We start from the raw sequence: 17,849 nt of genomic DNA on the forward strand, positions 1-17,849 counted from the left end.
TGTAAAGCAATTATACTCCAATAAAGATGTTAAAAAAAAAAAGCTGGTATTTGTTCCACCTAGATTTTAAACTTAGAAACACCAAGGACTGCATCTCCAATATACAAAAGGAGCCTAAGATTTCTGTAGGGAATGATTCCATACATTTGAATTACACATAGCTTTTCAGGCATTTAAGGATAACTATCGTAACTGCTAGATTTTTCTCGGTTATTTATAATTTATAATGGAGTTGCACGTGTGTTAATTTCACTTGATTTTCCACTTGATTCCTGATTGGCTGGTGTCATCTTTTTTCACTGAGGAACAACAGCTCGGAATGGCTCACTGATTTTCCCATAGTCAAATACTATGGCTGAGGCAGCACCAGAATCTAGGTTATTTTGGTTTACCTTCTGCATCTAAAATTATCTAGTACTCACAAAAAAAGTGAGTCCAATGGAGAGACATCTAGGACAGGTCCACAAATCTATGCATGTAACTTCTATGGTGAAAAACAGCTGTCAATTTCCTTAGGCTTCATATACATAAAGAAGCTATTTTCCTCCCATTAGTCATGTAAGAAAACTGAAAGCGTAATTTTAGCCTAAGTTAAACTTATATTTTTCAGACCTTATTGGTCTATTTAGCATGTGTGAGATGAACTGGGTTAGACTTTGGCTTATCTAGCTTATTTCATTGTTTTCAATATTTGTTTTTCATTCATTTCGTTACCTTCCTCTTCATACTCCTGGATCAATGTTGGTTTTTATCCAACTGTGTTAAGACATCACTCCAAAGGAGTTTATCTCCACTGCGCCTCTTTCCTCAACAGCAGGTAAGAGACTAAATAAAAAGGAAGTGCTTTGAATTTAAGATTTCCAATTCCTTATCTTCTTCTTAGCTATGAAAAATCATAATGGCAATGGAGGTAACATATATCCACAGAGAAGTAGAGTAAAAACAACTCCAAATCCACTTCGGTTCTGGGAACAAACAGCTGTGGCATGGACAGAACAGGTGATCTGTGAAGGATTGGAGGACAGGCTGAAACCCCTCCTCATTCTAGCAAACCTCTTCCCATGGATGAGCTTTAGGGGAGTTTGGGCTAAGACAAGTGAATTGAATTATTTTAAATTCGAACTGTGACTTTAATTTGATCCACTATGTAAAGTTAGCCATGAGTCAACCACATGGTTAAAATGAATAAGACAATCAGTAATGGATATAAGAGAACAGTCTGAGACAAGGAATGTACAAATATTGGCACAATCAGCATGTGACACCGAATGACAACATATCTGTCATTCTAGTTTATTTAATCATCTTATGGGCATCTAAATGGTAGTGTGTATCAAGTAGCAAATATCTTCTCATGGTATTTATTCCAGCGTGGCCCTCTTTAGTGAATGAGGACCTTGCCAATATATCCACCTAGGCCAGGCAATAGTGTTTCGAAAGGGAGAGTGACTTAGTAGAATACCTCAAACCGTAGAAATTATACTTGAAAGCTACTTACTTCTTTCCTTTGACCACTTCATAGGAACTGGTGTATTTCCTCTTGTTACCAAAAAGTTCCACCATTTCAGGGACGTAGTTTGCAAACAGAACCTAAAATGATCGGCAAATAAAACCTGAGGTCTCATTACTTCGAAGGATACTCCAAAATTCCAAGATTACAAAGGAGAAAGCAGGTACATAAAACTTTCTCTCTTCTAAGAAGGGCATGACTGGGAACTGTGCTTTTAAAGGGAGACCAGTTTTCTTCCTTACTTCAGCCTTCGGATTTGGTTAAAATTTAATAAAATGCTTTTCATCCTTCAAAAAGATGAAAGCAAAGACAAGCAGTAAGGCAACCTGCCCACCCATTTTGTCCTGTCATCACTTCTAACTGCCCTTCTGACTCTTTCACTTGATACTATTTGGGGCTTGGGAAAAAAATAAAGCATATGGGACAGAGTAGGGTTAAGGGAAAATGACAGAAATGAGGGGATGTAACAATGATGTGGACAGTGGGATATCAGAAAGGTAGAGTGGAGAACTGGGTGATGGTTATTAAGGAATTGCCATTAAAGTCACTAAAAGAAAAGGAGGCTTCCTTTGTCCTTGATACACTCCTGAACCAAGCACAGATGTTCACTTATCTGTAGTAAAATGTTGGTTTAGAGAGAGTTTACTCATTTGGGCTGGAAAGAACACAACTTCCTGCAGATCAAATCTCAAACCCCCTTCCTCTTGGGAAGAAAGACTATAATCCGATGGGCAAAAGATGAAGGAAGATGCGGTTGCTCAAATCAATGCAGAGGCTAATTAGGAAAGTCTGCTCTCCTTTGTCTACCATCCTCATCCCTGGCAATCGAACAATTACATCATGCGCTCCAGGGGATGCAGTTTGGAAAATATGGGATTCACATATCTGTTCATTTTCATTTGACACACGCTCTGAATAATGCAACATTCACTCTCAAACCTACATCACTTTGTTTCTCACCATTAACCAAATGTTTTTGGTTTATGTAGCTATATTCAAAAGATATAAAAATATTCTTCACCAAACTCCCCAGGGTGAAGAACATGATGAAGGTCCGTCCTAGGGATGTCTTGGCTACCACATCTCCAAAGCCGACAGTCGACGTCGTTGCCATGACCAGGTAAATTGACTCAAAATATGAAATATTCTGTGAATTTCTACCTTCGAGCCAGGGATCACCAGAATTTTCCACCTGTCCAAAGAGAGAGGACTCAGGAAAGGTCTCTGAATGGAATCCAAGGAAAAGTTTATAAAGAATAAGCACAACTTTCGATTTGTTTCATTTAATTCAATCCAAATGAAAGAGTCAATGATTCCCAGGTCGCTGTGAAGGGTTTGCAAATTGTGGGTAGTAATTGTGAAGTCTTGTTTCCCTTCATGGTGATTACTGCTTAAATCTGAGGGGCGTGTAGCTTGAGCCCACAATGGAGATGCTCAATGAGGGGAATGGCTGACAACATCTCTTTTCCTGTGGGCACATCCTCCCATCCTGGAGCCATGGGATTCAGAGGCTGTCAGACTGAGCAATTATTATTCACCCTCATTTTACACCAGATCAGGATCATCATGAAGGAAAGCAGAACTTAAATGGGCACTTCATCTCAGTGAGCTTAAGCGCATGAATGCTGGAGTCTCAGGAAGAGCCAACAAGTTTTCCAGATTACTTTCCTCCCTCCCTGCAAAAATCTTTTCAGTGATAAAAAAGAAACTCTGAAATAAGCTACAAGGATATACTGTACAATATGGGAAATATAGCCTATATTTTATAGTAACTATAAACAGAGTTAAACCTTTAAAAATTGTGAATCACTATATTGTACACCTGTAACATATAATATTGTACATAAACTATACTTCAATTAAAAAAAAAAAAGAAACTCTGGAAAAATCTTCCTCTGATTTTCCCCCTAAGTCTTCACATTTTAAGAAACCTAGGTTTATCCGATTTTTTTTTTAACCTTAAACAAAAAGAGTAACTTAGGCAATGGCATTACACTTTATAGAATATACATATAAATTTATACATATATATCATTTGTTATGATATATAACAAACATTAATTATATAGAATATATACAAATTTTCCTTTATGTTTCCGTTTTTAGACATTTTTTCCCAAAATAGTACTTATTTCCTAGATGTTTTCCATTTCCATTTTTCCACGAGAGACGGTAAAATGCTAGAGGTGGCTGGGGAAAGTAGGTTTTTTGTTCTGTTGCTAAGAACCAGAATGAAAACTAGAAATAATGTACTTTGCTCAGGTGTTCGATCACTTTTTTAAAGTGGTGTGCCAACTGCTGCCTCCTTCTTAAGTTGGATGAGTAGGTTAAGAGTGTGGGCTCCTCTAATACTCCACTCCCAAATAAGGAGATTGCATGTCTATACTTAACTCTCAGGGCTGGTAGTAGATTTGGTTGCAAAGTCTACTAATCAGCTTCCACGGATCTGGAGCCTTTACTGCTTTCTAAGACTACTGTACTGTAAGAAAACCAAGTTTAAATCACACAGATAAAACTCCTAGAGGAAAACATAGGCAGAACACTCTTTGACATAAATCGAAGCAATAGTTTTTTGGATCTGTCTCCTAAAGCAAAGGAATAAAAATAAACAAATGGGACCTCGTTAAACTTAAAAGCTTTTGCACAGTGAAGGAAACCATCTACAAAATGAAAAGACAACTTACTGAATGGGAGAAAATATGTGCAAATGATATGACCGATAAGGGGTCAGTATCCAAAATATATAAACAGTTCCTACAACTCAACATCAGAAAAACAAACAAAAAAAAACAATTAAAAAATGGGCCAAAAACCTGAATAGACATTTTTCCAAAGAGGACATGCAGATGGCCAACAGGCACATTCAAAGATGCTCAACATCATTAATCATGTTGCAAATCAAATGCAAATCCAAACCACAATGAGATGTCATCTCACACCTGTCAGAACAGCCATCATCAAAAAGAACACAAATGACAAATGCTGGTGAGGATGTGGAGAAAATGGAATCCTCCTACACTGTTGGTGGGAATGTAAATTGGTGCTGTCCCTGTAGAAAACAGTATGGAGGTTCCTCAAAAAATTAAAAATAGAACAACTATACGACCCAGCAATTCCACTCCTGGGTATATATCTGAAAAAAAAAAACACTAAAAACACTAATTCAAAGACATACATTCAACCCAATGTTCATAGCAGCATTATTTACAATTGCCAAGATAGGGAAGCAACCTAAGTATGCAACAACAGATGAATGGAAAAAGATGTGGTATATATATATACATACAATGAACTACTACTCAGTCATAAAACAGAATGACATTCTGCCATTTGCAGCAACATGGATGGACTCGGACGGTATTATGCTAAGTGAAATAAGTCAGACAGAGAAAGATAAATACTGAACGATATCATATGTGAAATCTAAAAAATATAACCAACTAATGAATATAACAAAGAATGAACAGATTCACAGATATAGAGAACAAACTAGTGGTTACCAGTGGGGAGAGGGAAGCGGGGAGGGGCAATATAGGGGTAGGGGAGAAAGAGGTACAAACTATTAGGTATAACATAAGCTACAAGGATATATTGTACAACACGGGGAATATAGCCAATATTTTATAATAACTATAAATGGAGTGTAACCTTTAAAAATTGTGAATCACGATATTGTACACTGTAACATATAATACTGTACAGCAACAATACTTCAATTTTAAAAATCATATATATGATATATATACTATAATATATATGTATATACATATGTGTGTATATATACATTTTTTTCCAGGAGTTGAAGTGTTGTTTGGGACAGTTTGCTTTAAGCTAAAATCCCATAGTGTCTTGTAAACATCTTAGCACAGGGCTTCCATCATACCCTTGTACAACTTGTTTTACAAACTGAAACTAAACTTATTTCAACCTAGAAATCTCCTTCACAGTAAGTTAAATAACCCTTTCCCATTTAACTCACCCTCTTTGGAAGTACTGCTTTAGTGCTTCAAACCCCTCCCCACTCCTAAGACCTGTCAGCTCCTGCTGGTCTACCTGGCCACCCTGCTCTTGCCGTGGCCCATGTTAGCATCTACCCTCAGCCCCAGATGGGAAATAACTTAAAGATGAAGGATTATGGGCCAATGTGAATATGTTGAATTGTTACCTATTTTTAATGTCACATTTCAAAACTGAAACTTTACACTTTTAAACCTTATGTTTCAACCTTAGGTGAGCTGTGCTACGGAGGCGGAGGACGTGAGGACACTCTCCCATCCCTGCCTACCTCTCCATTATTTGTATTGGCTTTATTATTTTTACATGGTACATGTGTGTTCTAGTCTGTACCCACAATTCCCTTGGTTGTGTCTTTGTTCTATTTTCAATTCAGTCAGTAATCACCATTACTCCTTTTTATCGTGGTTTCCTCATTCTTGAGGTCTTGGTTTTGACTCATCTCCTATGTGGCTGGATTTTATCTTAAAGGTCATTTTTAAAAGGGACTCATGATGCTCTTCTCTCTTCCATGTGCTTAAAATGACGGATGGGTTACACTTGCACACAACCTTGGCAGACACTGCTCTGTCACCTTCCTGCACTGACTGATGTTGGCAAGATATCTGAGGCTAGTTTCATTTCCCCCCTAATACAGACCTTTCTTTGTTCTGCTTAGATTCTCTCCTTACCCTGAAAGGTTGGTAATTGTTCCAAACTATGGTTGGACTCATTTAGGGTTATTTCTCCTGGAATACCGTATACCCTCTAATCTACAGATTCAATACTTTATATTCAAACATTTTTCTGATACCATATTTGTGTCCTCTTCTTCAGGAACATGAATTTTTCAATATGTTAAATCAACATGACCCATCTTTCATGATTTTTCTCCATATCATTTAAGTATCTTTGTCCTGTTCCATGGCAGTGTTTTTGCCTCAATCCTGTCTGCCATGTTTCTGAGCATATTTCTGTCACACTTATTACATTTGTGTCCCCTCTAATGTGATTTTTGGCTCTGTAAAACTTTTTTCTCTGGTATCTTTGGGCCGTTTTCCAACTCCTGCTACAGTTTAGTAATCTTTTATTTAAAACCTTAAGTATTTTGTTTGAAGTATCCTTGTATAAGGAGGGCTTTTCCTTAACATTTCCTTTGTTCCCTTGGGCAAATTATCTTGTTATTGTTGCTCTGACAGCTGTTATATGATGTAATTGTTATACTGATGTCTCTGCTTTCCAACACACTCCCTGTTTTGGGTAGAATTTTAGCATATCCACCAGGTTGATTCCTTTCTGGTGGACACTCACCCTCCAATGCTATCAACTTTTAGCTGAAGGACAGTGTGAGTTCAGGAAGGAATGACTTGGGCCGGTTGGGACAATCATAGCTTTTATTTCGGTTTGTCATTTCAAATATCCTCTGAACAAAACCTACTAATATTTTGCTCTGGGTTACAGCTTTTCTAGGTTTCTCACATTTCAGATGTTGGTGTGACCCACAGTAGATGGCCCTGAGTCCAAAACCATCAGGTGGCTTCTCCCTCTTTCTCTGCACGCATCCTCGCTGGAGGTCGCCTCCGCAGGGTGACTGGACACCCCACAGGAGCACATGTTCACATGCTTAGAGGGGCCTGAGACCGTGTTCAAACCAGAAGCCTGTGAGATTTACAGGGAGCAGCTACTCTTCAGCTAGGGCTGTTGGTGACCTTGGGAGAGTGGGTTGCCAGAATCTTGTGTTTTTGCAAAGAATCCAGAAATCCAGGTTTTTTAATATGAGCGCTCCTAAAAAACTTAGTAACCAATACAAAAATAGCAAACAGATAATACAAACATCTTAGGTCCAATAAAATATGCCTGTAGGCCCCATTCAGCCTGAGAGCCCCTCGTTGGAACCTCTATTAAAGGCAAACTAAAACCCCAAAACCCTGTTACCATGGTTTCTCCTTTAGCATCCTCTTGCCTACCGTTCTGTGATGGCTAACAGGTCTCTACGGGAACACTGGTGACGGCTTCTCCCAGCGTAGACCCATGCCCCTTGGGCTAAACCTCCAGATGCAGGGATCTACCTTTACTGCTGTGACACTTCTTCTCCAGAAAATCTGTCTCCTGCTTGCATGATCAGGAAGGATGTGGCTGGTTTCAGATTTCTTTTTTTTTTAATTGAAGTATAGTTGATTTACAATATTGTGTTAGTTTCAGGGGTACAGCACAGTGATTCAGTAATTTTTCCTGATTATTTTCCATTATAGGTTATTACATGATATTGAATATAATTCCCTGTGCTATAAAGTAAATCCTTGTTGCTCACCTATTTTATGCATAGCAGTTTGTATCTGTTTCTTGAAACACCAAACCAATTTGGTGTTTGACACTTTTCTTGATGAACTGAACATGGTTAAGTTTTTTTCTTTAACCTTCTTTTTTCCTTTTCCTTGTGATTTTTAAATTAATTTTGAGAGAAGGGCTCAAGTGGAAAAGACTTCCGCTCTATATTTTCGTTCGGTTTTGCTTTTCTCAAAGGCCTTTGCAGGCTTTTAACATCCCACTTCAATTTCTGCATTTTCTAATGATTTCTCTTCAACTTTCCTGGAGCAATAAAGTCCAGGAGTTTCTTTACTATTGTTGAAGTCCATTTGTTATGTTGCTGATTACATGGCATGAGAACTAACCTTTCTTGTATGCGAAGGAGGCAGCTATGTATACAGATTGATTCCAGGCGAACCAAGAAAGTCCCCAAACTCCCCTTTGCAACTCAGCAACCGCTCCCTCACCCAACTCTCCAGCTTTTATAAGTACAAAATTATCTCACTGGCTTCATTTCTCTGACCCTTTATTCTTTTTCAAATTGCTGGAACCCCTATGGATGATACAGTAATAAACTTTACCTATTGCTTATACCTTAGAAGAGTAAACTTATTAAACCCTTTCCTAAGAGCAGGTTTTGAAAGTTGGAAGAAGGAACATTGATACCGTGGGTGCAGGAGATACATATTTGTGAGAAGTATGGGGTGGAGAAAACCCATCCAAAGGAGGTGAAAAGATAAACCTCACACTGATCACAGTGATGGAGACAGGAGCTCAGAAGGTCTGCCTCCATTTTTCAAATAAAAGACATTCACGCTCACTCGCAACATCAGGGAGTTGGATGAGATGCTCACCAGGTGAATGAATCCTGCAGCAGTGAACAAGGTACTCAGAACGATGGATAACAGCTTGGAAAACTTCACTGAATCGCTAGGGCAAGAAAGACAAAGAGCTGCTGGGTTCTGACAGGTTCCCGAACACCACAAATACCTCATCCTCTAAACTCTCGCTCCTCAAAGTGTGGGACATGGACCAGGAACAATGTTACACTTCCCTGGGAGCATACTGGACATGCAGCATCCCACACCCTGCCTTGACCTACTGATCTGCATTGTTACAGGATCCCCTGCTTGCTTCGTATACATATTAAAATTGGAGATGCACAACTCTCAGGCACACCCCGTCACACACGCGTGTTCCAAAAGTTTAGGTTCTGATGATCTCCACTAGCCTAATATTATATTGAAAAAAGGCAGTGTCCCAAGGATCCAGAGAGTGGGCTTGCAAAATGACATTCTGAGTAGATCACAGAAGTGTGGTTCCATATTGCTAAACTCAACACCAGGATCTTTGAATGAAGAGGATCAAACAAGCTCCTGTCTCCTAAGGAAAGCCCTAGAGTTTAGCTGAAATCTCCGTGGTTCTCAGCAAGGCTACCGACGACACAGGAACAGCCCTTTCTGATCACAAATGCTCCATAAAGCAGAAACCCTTAGTGAGACTCACCTGGCTGGTACTATTTGATGCCTCTAGTGAGAATGCGGAGGCATGGAGATTGTGAGTGGGTAATGTTAGACCAAACTGCCTAAAACTTTAACAGGATTGCTGCTTAAAGGTAGTTTGGATTTTTTTTTAACTGTAATTTTAATCTTTTGGAGATATTTAGGTAGCTCTATTTGTGTAAGCAAGAGCTCACTGGTGCCGCTGCGCAGCTCTCAGGCTTGCAGCAACTGTCTTACATTCCTAGACAGCAGAGGATCGATTCATGACAACGAATGTATAGAATCGAAGTGTCTGATTTCTTCATTATTTAGTAACATACTGTTTAGCCTTCATGTGTTTGTTTTTTATAGTTTTTTCCCTATAATTGATTTCTAATCTCATAGTGTTGTGGTCAAAAAAAGATGCTTGATAGGATTTGAATTATCTTATATTCACCGAGGCTTGATTTGCAACCCAAGATGTGATCTATCCTGGAGAACGTTCTGTGTGCACTTGAGAAAGAAAGTGTATTCTGCTGCTTTCGGATGGAATGCCCTATAAATATCAATTAAGTCTATCTGGTCTAATGTGTCATTTAAGGCGTGCATTTCCTTATTCTCTGTCAGGACGATCTGTCCCCCACTATTATTGTGTTACTGTCGATTTCCCCTTTTATGGCTGTTAGCATTTGCCTTATGTATTGAGGTGCACCTACGTTGGGTGCACAAATATTTACAATTGTTATATCCTCTTCTTGGATTGACCCCTTGGTCATTATGTTGTGTCCTTCCTTATCTCTTGCAACAGTCTTTATTTTAAAGTCTATTTTGTCTGAATTGCTTTGATTAAAAAAAAAATATTTTTCGGTGGGGGGGAGAATTAAAGCCTAAATGGACTGACACATTGTAGGTCCAAGAAACAGAGAAGAAGCAAACTCTTCAAGATGACTGCAAACTTTCCAGCCAGTGTGTGAGGTTAATGCAGTGAGAGAAAAGTAAGCGAATGGTATCTTGGAAAGTAAGGGATTTTGCGACTTTTGCACTGAAGTTTCTGATGGGAAATGAGCTGAGTTGAAGGTTCAGTTAACATTTGAATTTCCTAATCCGAACGAGTGAGTAAGTAGTACTTGAGGCAGGGCTGGCATTTACCTGGTCCTGATGGCTCTCAGAATTTGCAAGATTTGAGGGAGTTCCAGCAGCCGCAATGCTCTTAAGAACCTTAAACCTACAAAGCAATCAAAAAAAGAAAGCTGCCGAAAGATGAGGGTCACAAAGGGAGCAGTCTGAATTATACCACACCTGGGACTGCTTACGTTCTTTCTTTCCCTGAAATGCTCAAATATAATATCTTACAATGTCATCAGTTTAAGACCTGAGCACTGGTTCAAATTCTGGTTCACTTAATGGCTGTTGTAATCTAAAGCAACGCCCTTAGCTTCTCTAGTTCCTCATCTGTACATGGGAATTATAATGATATCTACCTCGAAGGGTTGCTGCGTAGTATTATTATTACAAAGTATGCAATAAGCACAACTCACATTTTACTCTATTTAACTCTTCTTTAGAATGGAGAGCAAAAGATCCATAAACCACTTAAACTATGCTCCCCAGGGTTTGCATGTTGTTTGCCTTTATGTAGTCTGATAGTAACATTAGTAAGAAATATTTTGTAGATAATAAATAATAATATAAGATTACATAAAAACTGACAAAAGCCACAGAATGCGCACGTACTGCCAATACATCCATCTTAAAGACAAAGTAAGTAATTAAAAAAATCTCTAACAGGTCACCGCATGTCTGGATATGATGATTTATACTTTTTAAAGACCACGGGAGGCTTTTCACTTCTCCCAGTCATGTGGGATCTCAGCACAAAGGTGCCACAGGGGGCTAGGATGTTGGGGCCCTGCCCCTCAGGTGCGGATAATCCATAAACAATAAACAACTTCGTACAACTACTGGCATCAGGCCCATCGCCAGGGACTGGGGTAAAAAAAAGAATGGGTTCTGAAAATGTATTACAAAACCATATAATCACGGGGAGGAATTTTTTTAAACGCCATTTAGGCTTTAAAGGAAAACAAAAGGATACTTAGGGATGAATGTTGAGGGGGTTTTTTTTGAGATTGCTTCTGATTCCCACAACTCACTTACCTAGCCAATTACTCTTCAAATAATAAGAAATAAATGTCGGTGGAATGGTAAAGATGTCTACAATCGAATTCATCTCCAACCAGAACTTGACCTTGTCATCAGCTGCCACAAACTATGAAATGAAAACAGAAGACCCCAAATTCTGTTACCCTCAAAAATTTTACAGTGAACACAAGAGTGGCTTTTTTCAGGTACACTTCATCCACCAACTGAAGCTCTGACCACATTCTATTACATACATACAATGTATACATACATATACCCATATATATTTATATAGCTATATAAGTAAATACACATTTATATATAAATATATATATATATATATATATATATATATATATATACACCTATATATTCATATAGATAAAGACATTGTACCTTTAGGGGGTATTCAATGAATGAACATGAATCCACCTTACTTACCCGATCTTAACTCTCCTACTTCAGAATAATCACTTTGACCTTCCTACTGCTCCTAGAGCTTCCTGATATATATATAATTATATAGATAAAACCTCCTATTTGTGAGCAATGAAGATACCAGATTTAGGATGGTCTTCATGGAAAAGGTCTAGAAGCTTGGTTGGCCAAGGCTTGTGTTTATGAGCTTCCCTACTTGGAATAAGAAAGCAGGCGCTTCCAGAATGGAGGGGCTGCTGTAAAAATAAGACTGTGATGGCCAGTGTGGCTGAAATAAGTTTGAAGGAAGGTCATAGAAATACATACATAACATACCTTTCATACGCACGTACACATTACATACATACACATACACATTACATACATACACACTTATATGTGCATATATATACCTCTGTGTGTCTGTATATGTGTGTATACACGTGTGTGTATATTTGTGTACGTGTGTATATATATGTGTATATATATGTGTATATATGTGTATATATATGTGTATATATATGTGTATATATACACGTTTGTGTATGTGTGTATATATATGTGTGTATATATGTGTGTGTGCATATATGTGTGTATATGTGTGTATATATACGTGTGTGTAGGTGTGTGTGTATATATACGTGTGTGTATGTGTATATGGGTACATATATGTGTGTATGTGTATATATATGTGTGTGTGTATATGTGTGTGTGCATGTGTGTATATATGTGTGTGTATGTGTGTGTATCTGTGTATATGTGTGTATATATTTGTGTGTGTATATGTGTGTGTATATACATGTGTGTATGTGTGTATATGTGTATATATTCGTGTGTGTATATATGTGTGTGTGTATGTGTGTATATGTGTGTTTGTGTATATGTGTGTATATATTTGTATGTGTGTGTGTGTATATGTGTGTATGTGCATATATGTGTGTGTGTATGTGTGTATATATGGGTGTATATGTGTGTGTATATGTGTGTGTATGTGTGTGTATATGTGTGTGTGTATATGTGTGTATATATGTGTATATATTTGTGTGTGTATATGTGTTTATATATATGTGTGTGTGTGTATGTCTGTGTGTATGTGTGCCTGTGGGTATATATATGTGTGTGTGTGTGTGTGTGTGTGTGTGTATATCTATCCCACAAACATGAGATAGATAAATCTAGAATCTAGATCTAGGGTGGTCCCTCAAAAAGTGCTTGTGGAATGAGAGAGCTATTGAATACATGAATGCAACAAAATTAAAGGCACAAGAGTATTTTACAGAGTTATATGGCACATATGCCATCAGTGGAGCCGATGACATTTTCAGAGGCTTGTTACTCAGGTTCTGCTCTCTTGTGATTACTAGTCACTCTTCTAAGTGGCAAGTGGGAAGCCAATAAGAAGGACAGGGTGATAGGGTGACGATATTTTAACAAGGAATCCTTTTCATTTGTGCTAAAAGTGTTGACCTGGTTTACAGTTTCAAGTGCAGGAGACAGTTTGGGGGTCTCGTTATACATTTGACAATTTAGGGCCCAGATCCTCTGGCTTGAGAGCCTGAAAGCATAGGCAGATTGTCTAAGGAAGGCATCTCTTTGTATAACACAGATCTCTTTACAGTGCGCCTGTTGTATTCCCCTGTTTACTCCCATGTTCATTAGGTACTTACTCTCAATCCAAAATAGAAACTAAAGAAAGCATTGAAAATCAAATCAATCGGGATGGTTTTGTCCTGGTATGAAGAACAGCTTCTAAAAGGGCTGGAAAAGAAACAAAGACAGTTTATAAAGGTGGACATTTTAAAAGCTGTGGCTACAGAGGACCAAATAAAGAGAACGGGTGGGCAATTTTCTATTTTTTTACCATGAATGGTCAACCCAGACACTTATGTGCACATCTCAAGGAAATTACTTTTCTCTTGGGAGTAGAGGTATGCATGAACAAAACCACTGGGCCGTGAATGTAGCTGAAAATAACAGAAGAATTACCTGCTCTTCTTTTCATAGAGTTTTTTGGTTCCATTTTCATTTTATCAATAGGATTCAGAGGCACAGAGGCACAGAGGTTATGTGGCTCTTTTTGGTGTGCAAGACCATCTTACCCAGCCAGGACATTCTGGCTTCAGTATACTTCTGATAAGAGAGCTACTCTACGTCAAATGAACTGATCTGAAGCAAATTCCAAGGAAATGTTCCTAAAAGGTCAGTAAGGAATCCACAAAACAAAGACTACTAGTTTCTGTAGGATCTCTAAAGTTGCCTGACTTGTGTGGCCCTGTAATCCCAGTTTTATTTTAGCTGGAAATCCAATAAAATTCCCAGAGGATCAACATGGAGTTCAGGTTAGGTTGGGTTGTGTCCGAGAAGCTGTCCTAACTTTGGCACAGGAGAAGGGAATGCCTTCAGAGAACAACAGAGGATAGTTTGCTCCTACATCCCCGGTGAGGTCTAGTATTTTCTTTCCTCAGACCATTCAAACTTGTCTAGAACCTATGAGAAACTCTGAAATAACTACAGAACTTCTGCTTTAACACCTAAGGAATCCAAAGGCACATAAGGCCCACATAAACGGTCCAAAGGAGGAGACAACAGCTGGAGGCTTGTAGTCCCAGAAACTAGAATAGACATATGCACAGCACCCCAGCTCCTAGCAGTGCAGAATGACAGGATACAGGAGAAACGCATGCCTGTTTTTGTTTGTGGAGTTGGGTTTAGTACTTCCTAGGGGAAACTAAACACTTATCCTTTTCTTATGCGCTTATGTGTGTGAGTTTACGTGAAAGTATATTAAGCATTATTCCTGACAGAATATTCCAAATTAGCTGGTAAGCTACTGATATGAGCAGACAAGATTGACTGGGGATTTTACTCACTCAGTGGAGTTGATGAAATAGATTATAAGAGACCCAATGCTTAGGACAAACACAAGGATCACCTGAAAAAAAAAAAAAAAAACACAGACAAATGTACAGATCCATTCTATTAGCATGAACATAGATGAATAAACATACCAACAAAACTGCGTTTTAACTTTTTCCCTTGCCTATATATCTGTAGCCATTTTTTCCCACACATTCATTTATGTTAGTACTCATTCATTCACTCAACAAAAACTGACTGGACCTTTACTGGGTATTCAGTAAATGAACATGTACCTACCCATTTTACCTACCTAATTTTAACTTTCACACACTTCAGAATAAACAATTTGTCCTTTCTGCTGCTCCTAAGGTTTTCTGAGCTCAAGAAGTCCTGTTGTTTATTCATTCACTCACTCATCAAACATTTATTAAGTGCTTAGTATGTGTTATGCACTTTATTACACGCTAGAAAATGAGGGCCATGGGATACAGACTCTGAACTTGAATTGCCTATGATGTTGAAGAAGAAACAGTCCCAAACATGCCCATCTAAAGGATGGGCAGAATTCTGACAGGAGTGAACATGCTATAAAGTGAGAAGAGAAAATGAGCGCTTTAACTTGCCAATATATCTGGTCTGTAAAATACGAATTTGTGGAATATAATCAGAAATTTACCCATTTAAATCCCTCAATACATTTGGATGAAATATTTTGCAGCCTCGGTGAATTTTTGGGTCAACTGTAGGTAATCAGTTATTTATGGTTTCCAAACATTTAAAAAAATGTGTTCAGTCCTGTGTAAAACTGTATTTTACTTACAATTAAAGCTTCACTCCCTTCTAGTGCAGGTGTTCCTTGAGCAGGCTACCAGTGCGCAAAAAGGGATTCGTTTCTTCTCTGTTAACCCTTTTGTTTTTTTAGGCCTCTGAGAATCCTAGGTCGGTGTCAAGCGGAGCACAGAAAGGGGAGCTAATAGCAGGAAGTGTTGGACTTGACTGGTGTTAGATCACTACGCTCTCACCCTTGGGCTCTCCAGGCACGGGAGGTGTTTACTGTTTATTTGCCTGGGTTGTTGGAGATTCCCAATTCAGTTCATATTCAAATTCAACAGATATTTCTTTAGTACCTATCGTGACTCAAGTATTATTCTGGTGATTGGGAAACATCATTCAACAACATATACAAATATCCCTGCCTCTATGGAGCTTATGGTCTAGACAATAAACAGTAATTAATATGTACCTTACGTGGTATGTGAGAAGATGCATGCTAGGAAAATAAAGGAGAGCAACTTAAACGGATCAGAAGTGCAAGGGGAGGGCAGACAGGCTGCAGCTTGATAATAGTTAATTGCTAAGCGTCCCCTCTGCGGTTCCCTTAAGCTGAGTGAAAGCATCCTCTCTCGCTGGTTGCTCACAACTCTTTTCTCAGTGCACCTTGCACTCCTGTATTCTGCTGGAACTCTTCCCCCTCCAGATGCCTACTTGGGCAGGTTCGAGAAGACTCTCACATGTGACCCACATCTGGCCCACGGACCAGCTCAAGCACTCTTTGCCCCAACAAACACTAGAAGGACAGATTCTCTCCAGTGTGGCCATCCCTCTTCACCAACGAGCCAGACAGCAGCTCTCTGTGTCCCCAGAGTTCCAAGAGATGCCAGCTGACCTTTCTAAGTGGTCTCTCGCTTGACAGGGGAGGAAAACCTCCCCCCCCCAATACCTCTGCCACAATAAGAGCTTGTTCCAAAGTCCTCTTCAATTTCCAGCTTACCCAAATTTACATGGGGTTGGTCAAGATGCTAAGAGCTTCAACTGGTCTTCTTCCAACTGCTCTGTAAGTGGCAATGCTGCGGGTTAATGGGAGTTAGTGGCATCTATTTTTCTTGGGGTCTCAACTCTTACTGTCAGTTCCATTTTAACATCTGAATCAAGTGTCGAGGGAGATATCACTAAGACTGTGGATCTCATGGAGATATTTGGTTACAAATGTAGTCTGAAGCTCAGGAAAAATGCTGGGAGTGGATATGCGTGTGTGTGTGTGTGTGTGTGTGTGTGTGTGTGTGTGTGTGTGTGTATATTTATATCAGTAGATTGATAATTATTAATAGTTTCCATGAAATCTTTTTTCTTCTCCTTACATATGATTACATATTTTTTCTCTCTTACTAAATCCCATATGTGATTCTTCATCTATAAATCATGTATTGACAGGCTTCCAGAAATATGGTAACAAGGTCGTATATTTATAGTCCTCCACATCATAAAGTTAACAAAAAAAATAAATAAAAGAAGAAAATTTTAGTTTTATTCAATCTAAGAACAATATCAACTTCATGCCACAAACCGAAAAAGAATGATCCAGAAATTACATATAATAAGCAACAAAATGTGTACCAACCCAAAATAAAGCACTGGGAGCTAACAGCTTGTGACGGCTGTTTGGTGAGTCAGGTAGAAATGGGAGATATTCTGAGAGGACTTATGAGTTTCCCTTGGGTTGAAGGGGCAAAGCCTGGAAGTGCTGGCTATTTGGGAGGGGTAGGAAGCCAGCCACCTGAGCTGTGATTTCTACAGTGGGGCTTAAAGCCCGTTTAGTTGGTGGATGGTTATGGGTGTCTTCAGAATCCAAACAGCCACCAACGCAGTTAACAAGGGGCGCTATGAATACTCTAAATCTTCACTTGTGAATATGAGAGGACACCAGAAAATTGCCAGTTATACGGGAGGTATAAGAAAACAGGAGGATCAGGCACACTGAATAGATGAAATAACCTCCAGTGAAAGAGTGAGCATAGAATATGTAATTAAACACTTAAGAATTACAATTAGTGTTCCTGGTGAGATTCTAAAAAGCTGTTAAATAGTACTGGAGGACTGGAAAGACCAAGGAACATGGGGGTGACACAGAGGTAGTAACTGCAAGAAGCTGCACCCCCAAGGACTGGCTGGGAGATCAACAAAGGGAGGTTGGGATTCTCAACATTTAAAAACATTCGATGCCAAAGGGCATCAAAGAGGTGCCCTTTGGAGGGGAGCTTCAGACTTGGGTGGAGGGGTCCTGGGTTGGCTAGTAATGGTACATCTGAAGAGACACTGTGAGCTTGGTCCTGGTACTGTTGGAAAAGCCTGGAAACTGAAAC

The 17,849-nt window shown here is 39.0% G+C and overlaps 1 protein-coding gene across 1 annotated transcript in view; it reads right to left on the reverse strand.

The window, feature by feature from the left end:
* Positions 1–17,849, reverse strand: part of KCNU1 (potassium calcium-activated channel subfamily U member 1) — a 133,492-nt gene that overhangs the window by 104,419 nt on the left and 11,224 nt on the right. The window contains exons 3-9 of the mRNA XM_007104069.3: positions 14,721–14,782; positions 13,518–13,608; positions 11,449–11,560; positions 10,441–10,516; positions 8,665–8,740; positions 2,532–2,702; positions 1,499–1,590 (exon numbers count right to left, since the gene is read on the reverse strand). Coding sequence (XP_007104131.2) covers positions 1,499–1,590; positions 2,532–2,702; positions 8,665–8,740; positions 10,441–10,516; positions 11,449–11,560; positions 13,518–13,608; positions 14,721–14,782 — 680 coding nt within the window. The remainder of the gene's footprint in view (positions 1–1,498; positions 1,591–2,531; positions 2,703–8,664; positions 8,741–10,440; positions 10,517–11,448; positions 11,561–13,517; positions 13,609–14,720; positions 14,783–17,849) is intronic.

The sequence above is a fragment of the Physeter macrocephalus genome, chromosome 20 (assembly GCF_002837175.3).
Source record: "Physeter macrocephalus isolate SW-GA chromosome 20, ASM283717v5, whole genome shotgun sequence".
NCBI classification, from domain to species: Eukaryota; Metazoa; Chordata; class Mammalia; order Artiodactyla; family Physeteridae; genus Physeter; species Physeter macrocephalus.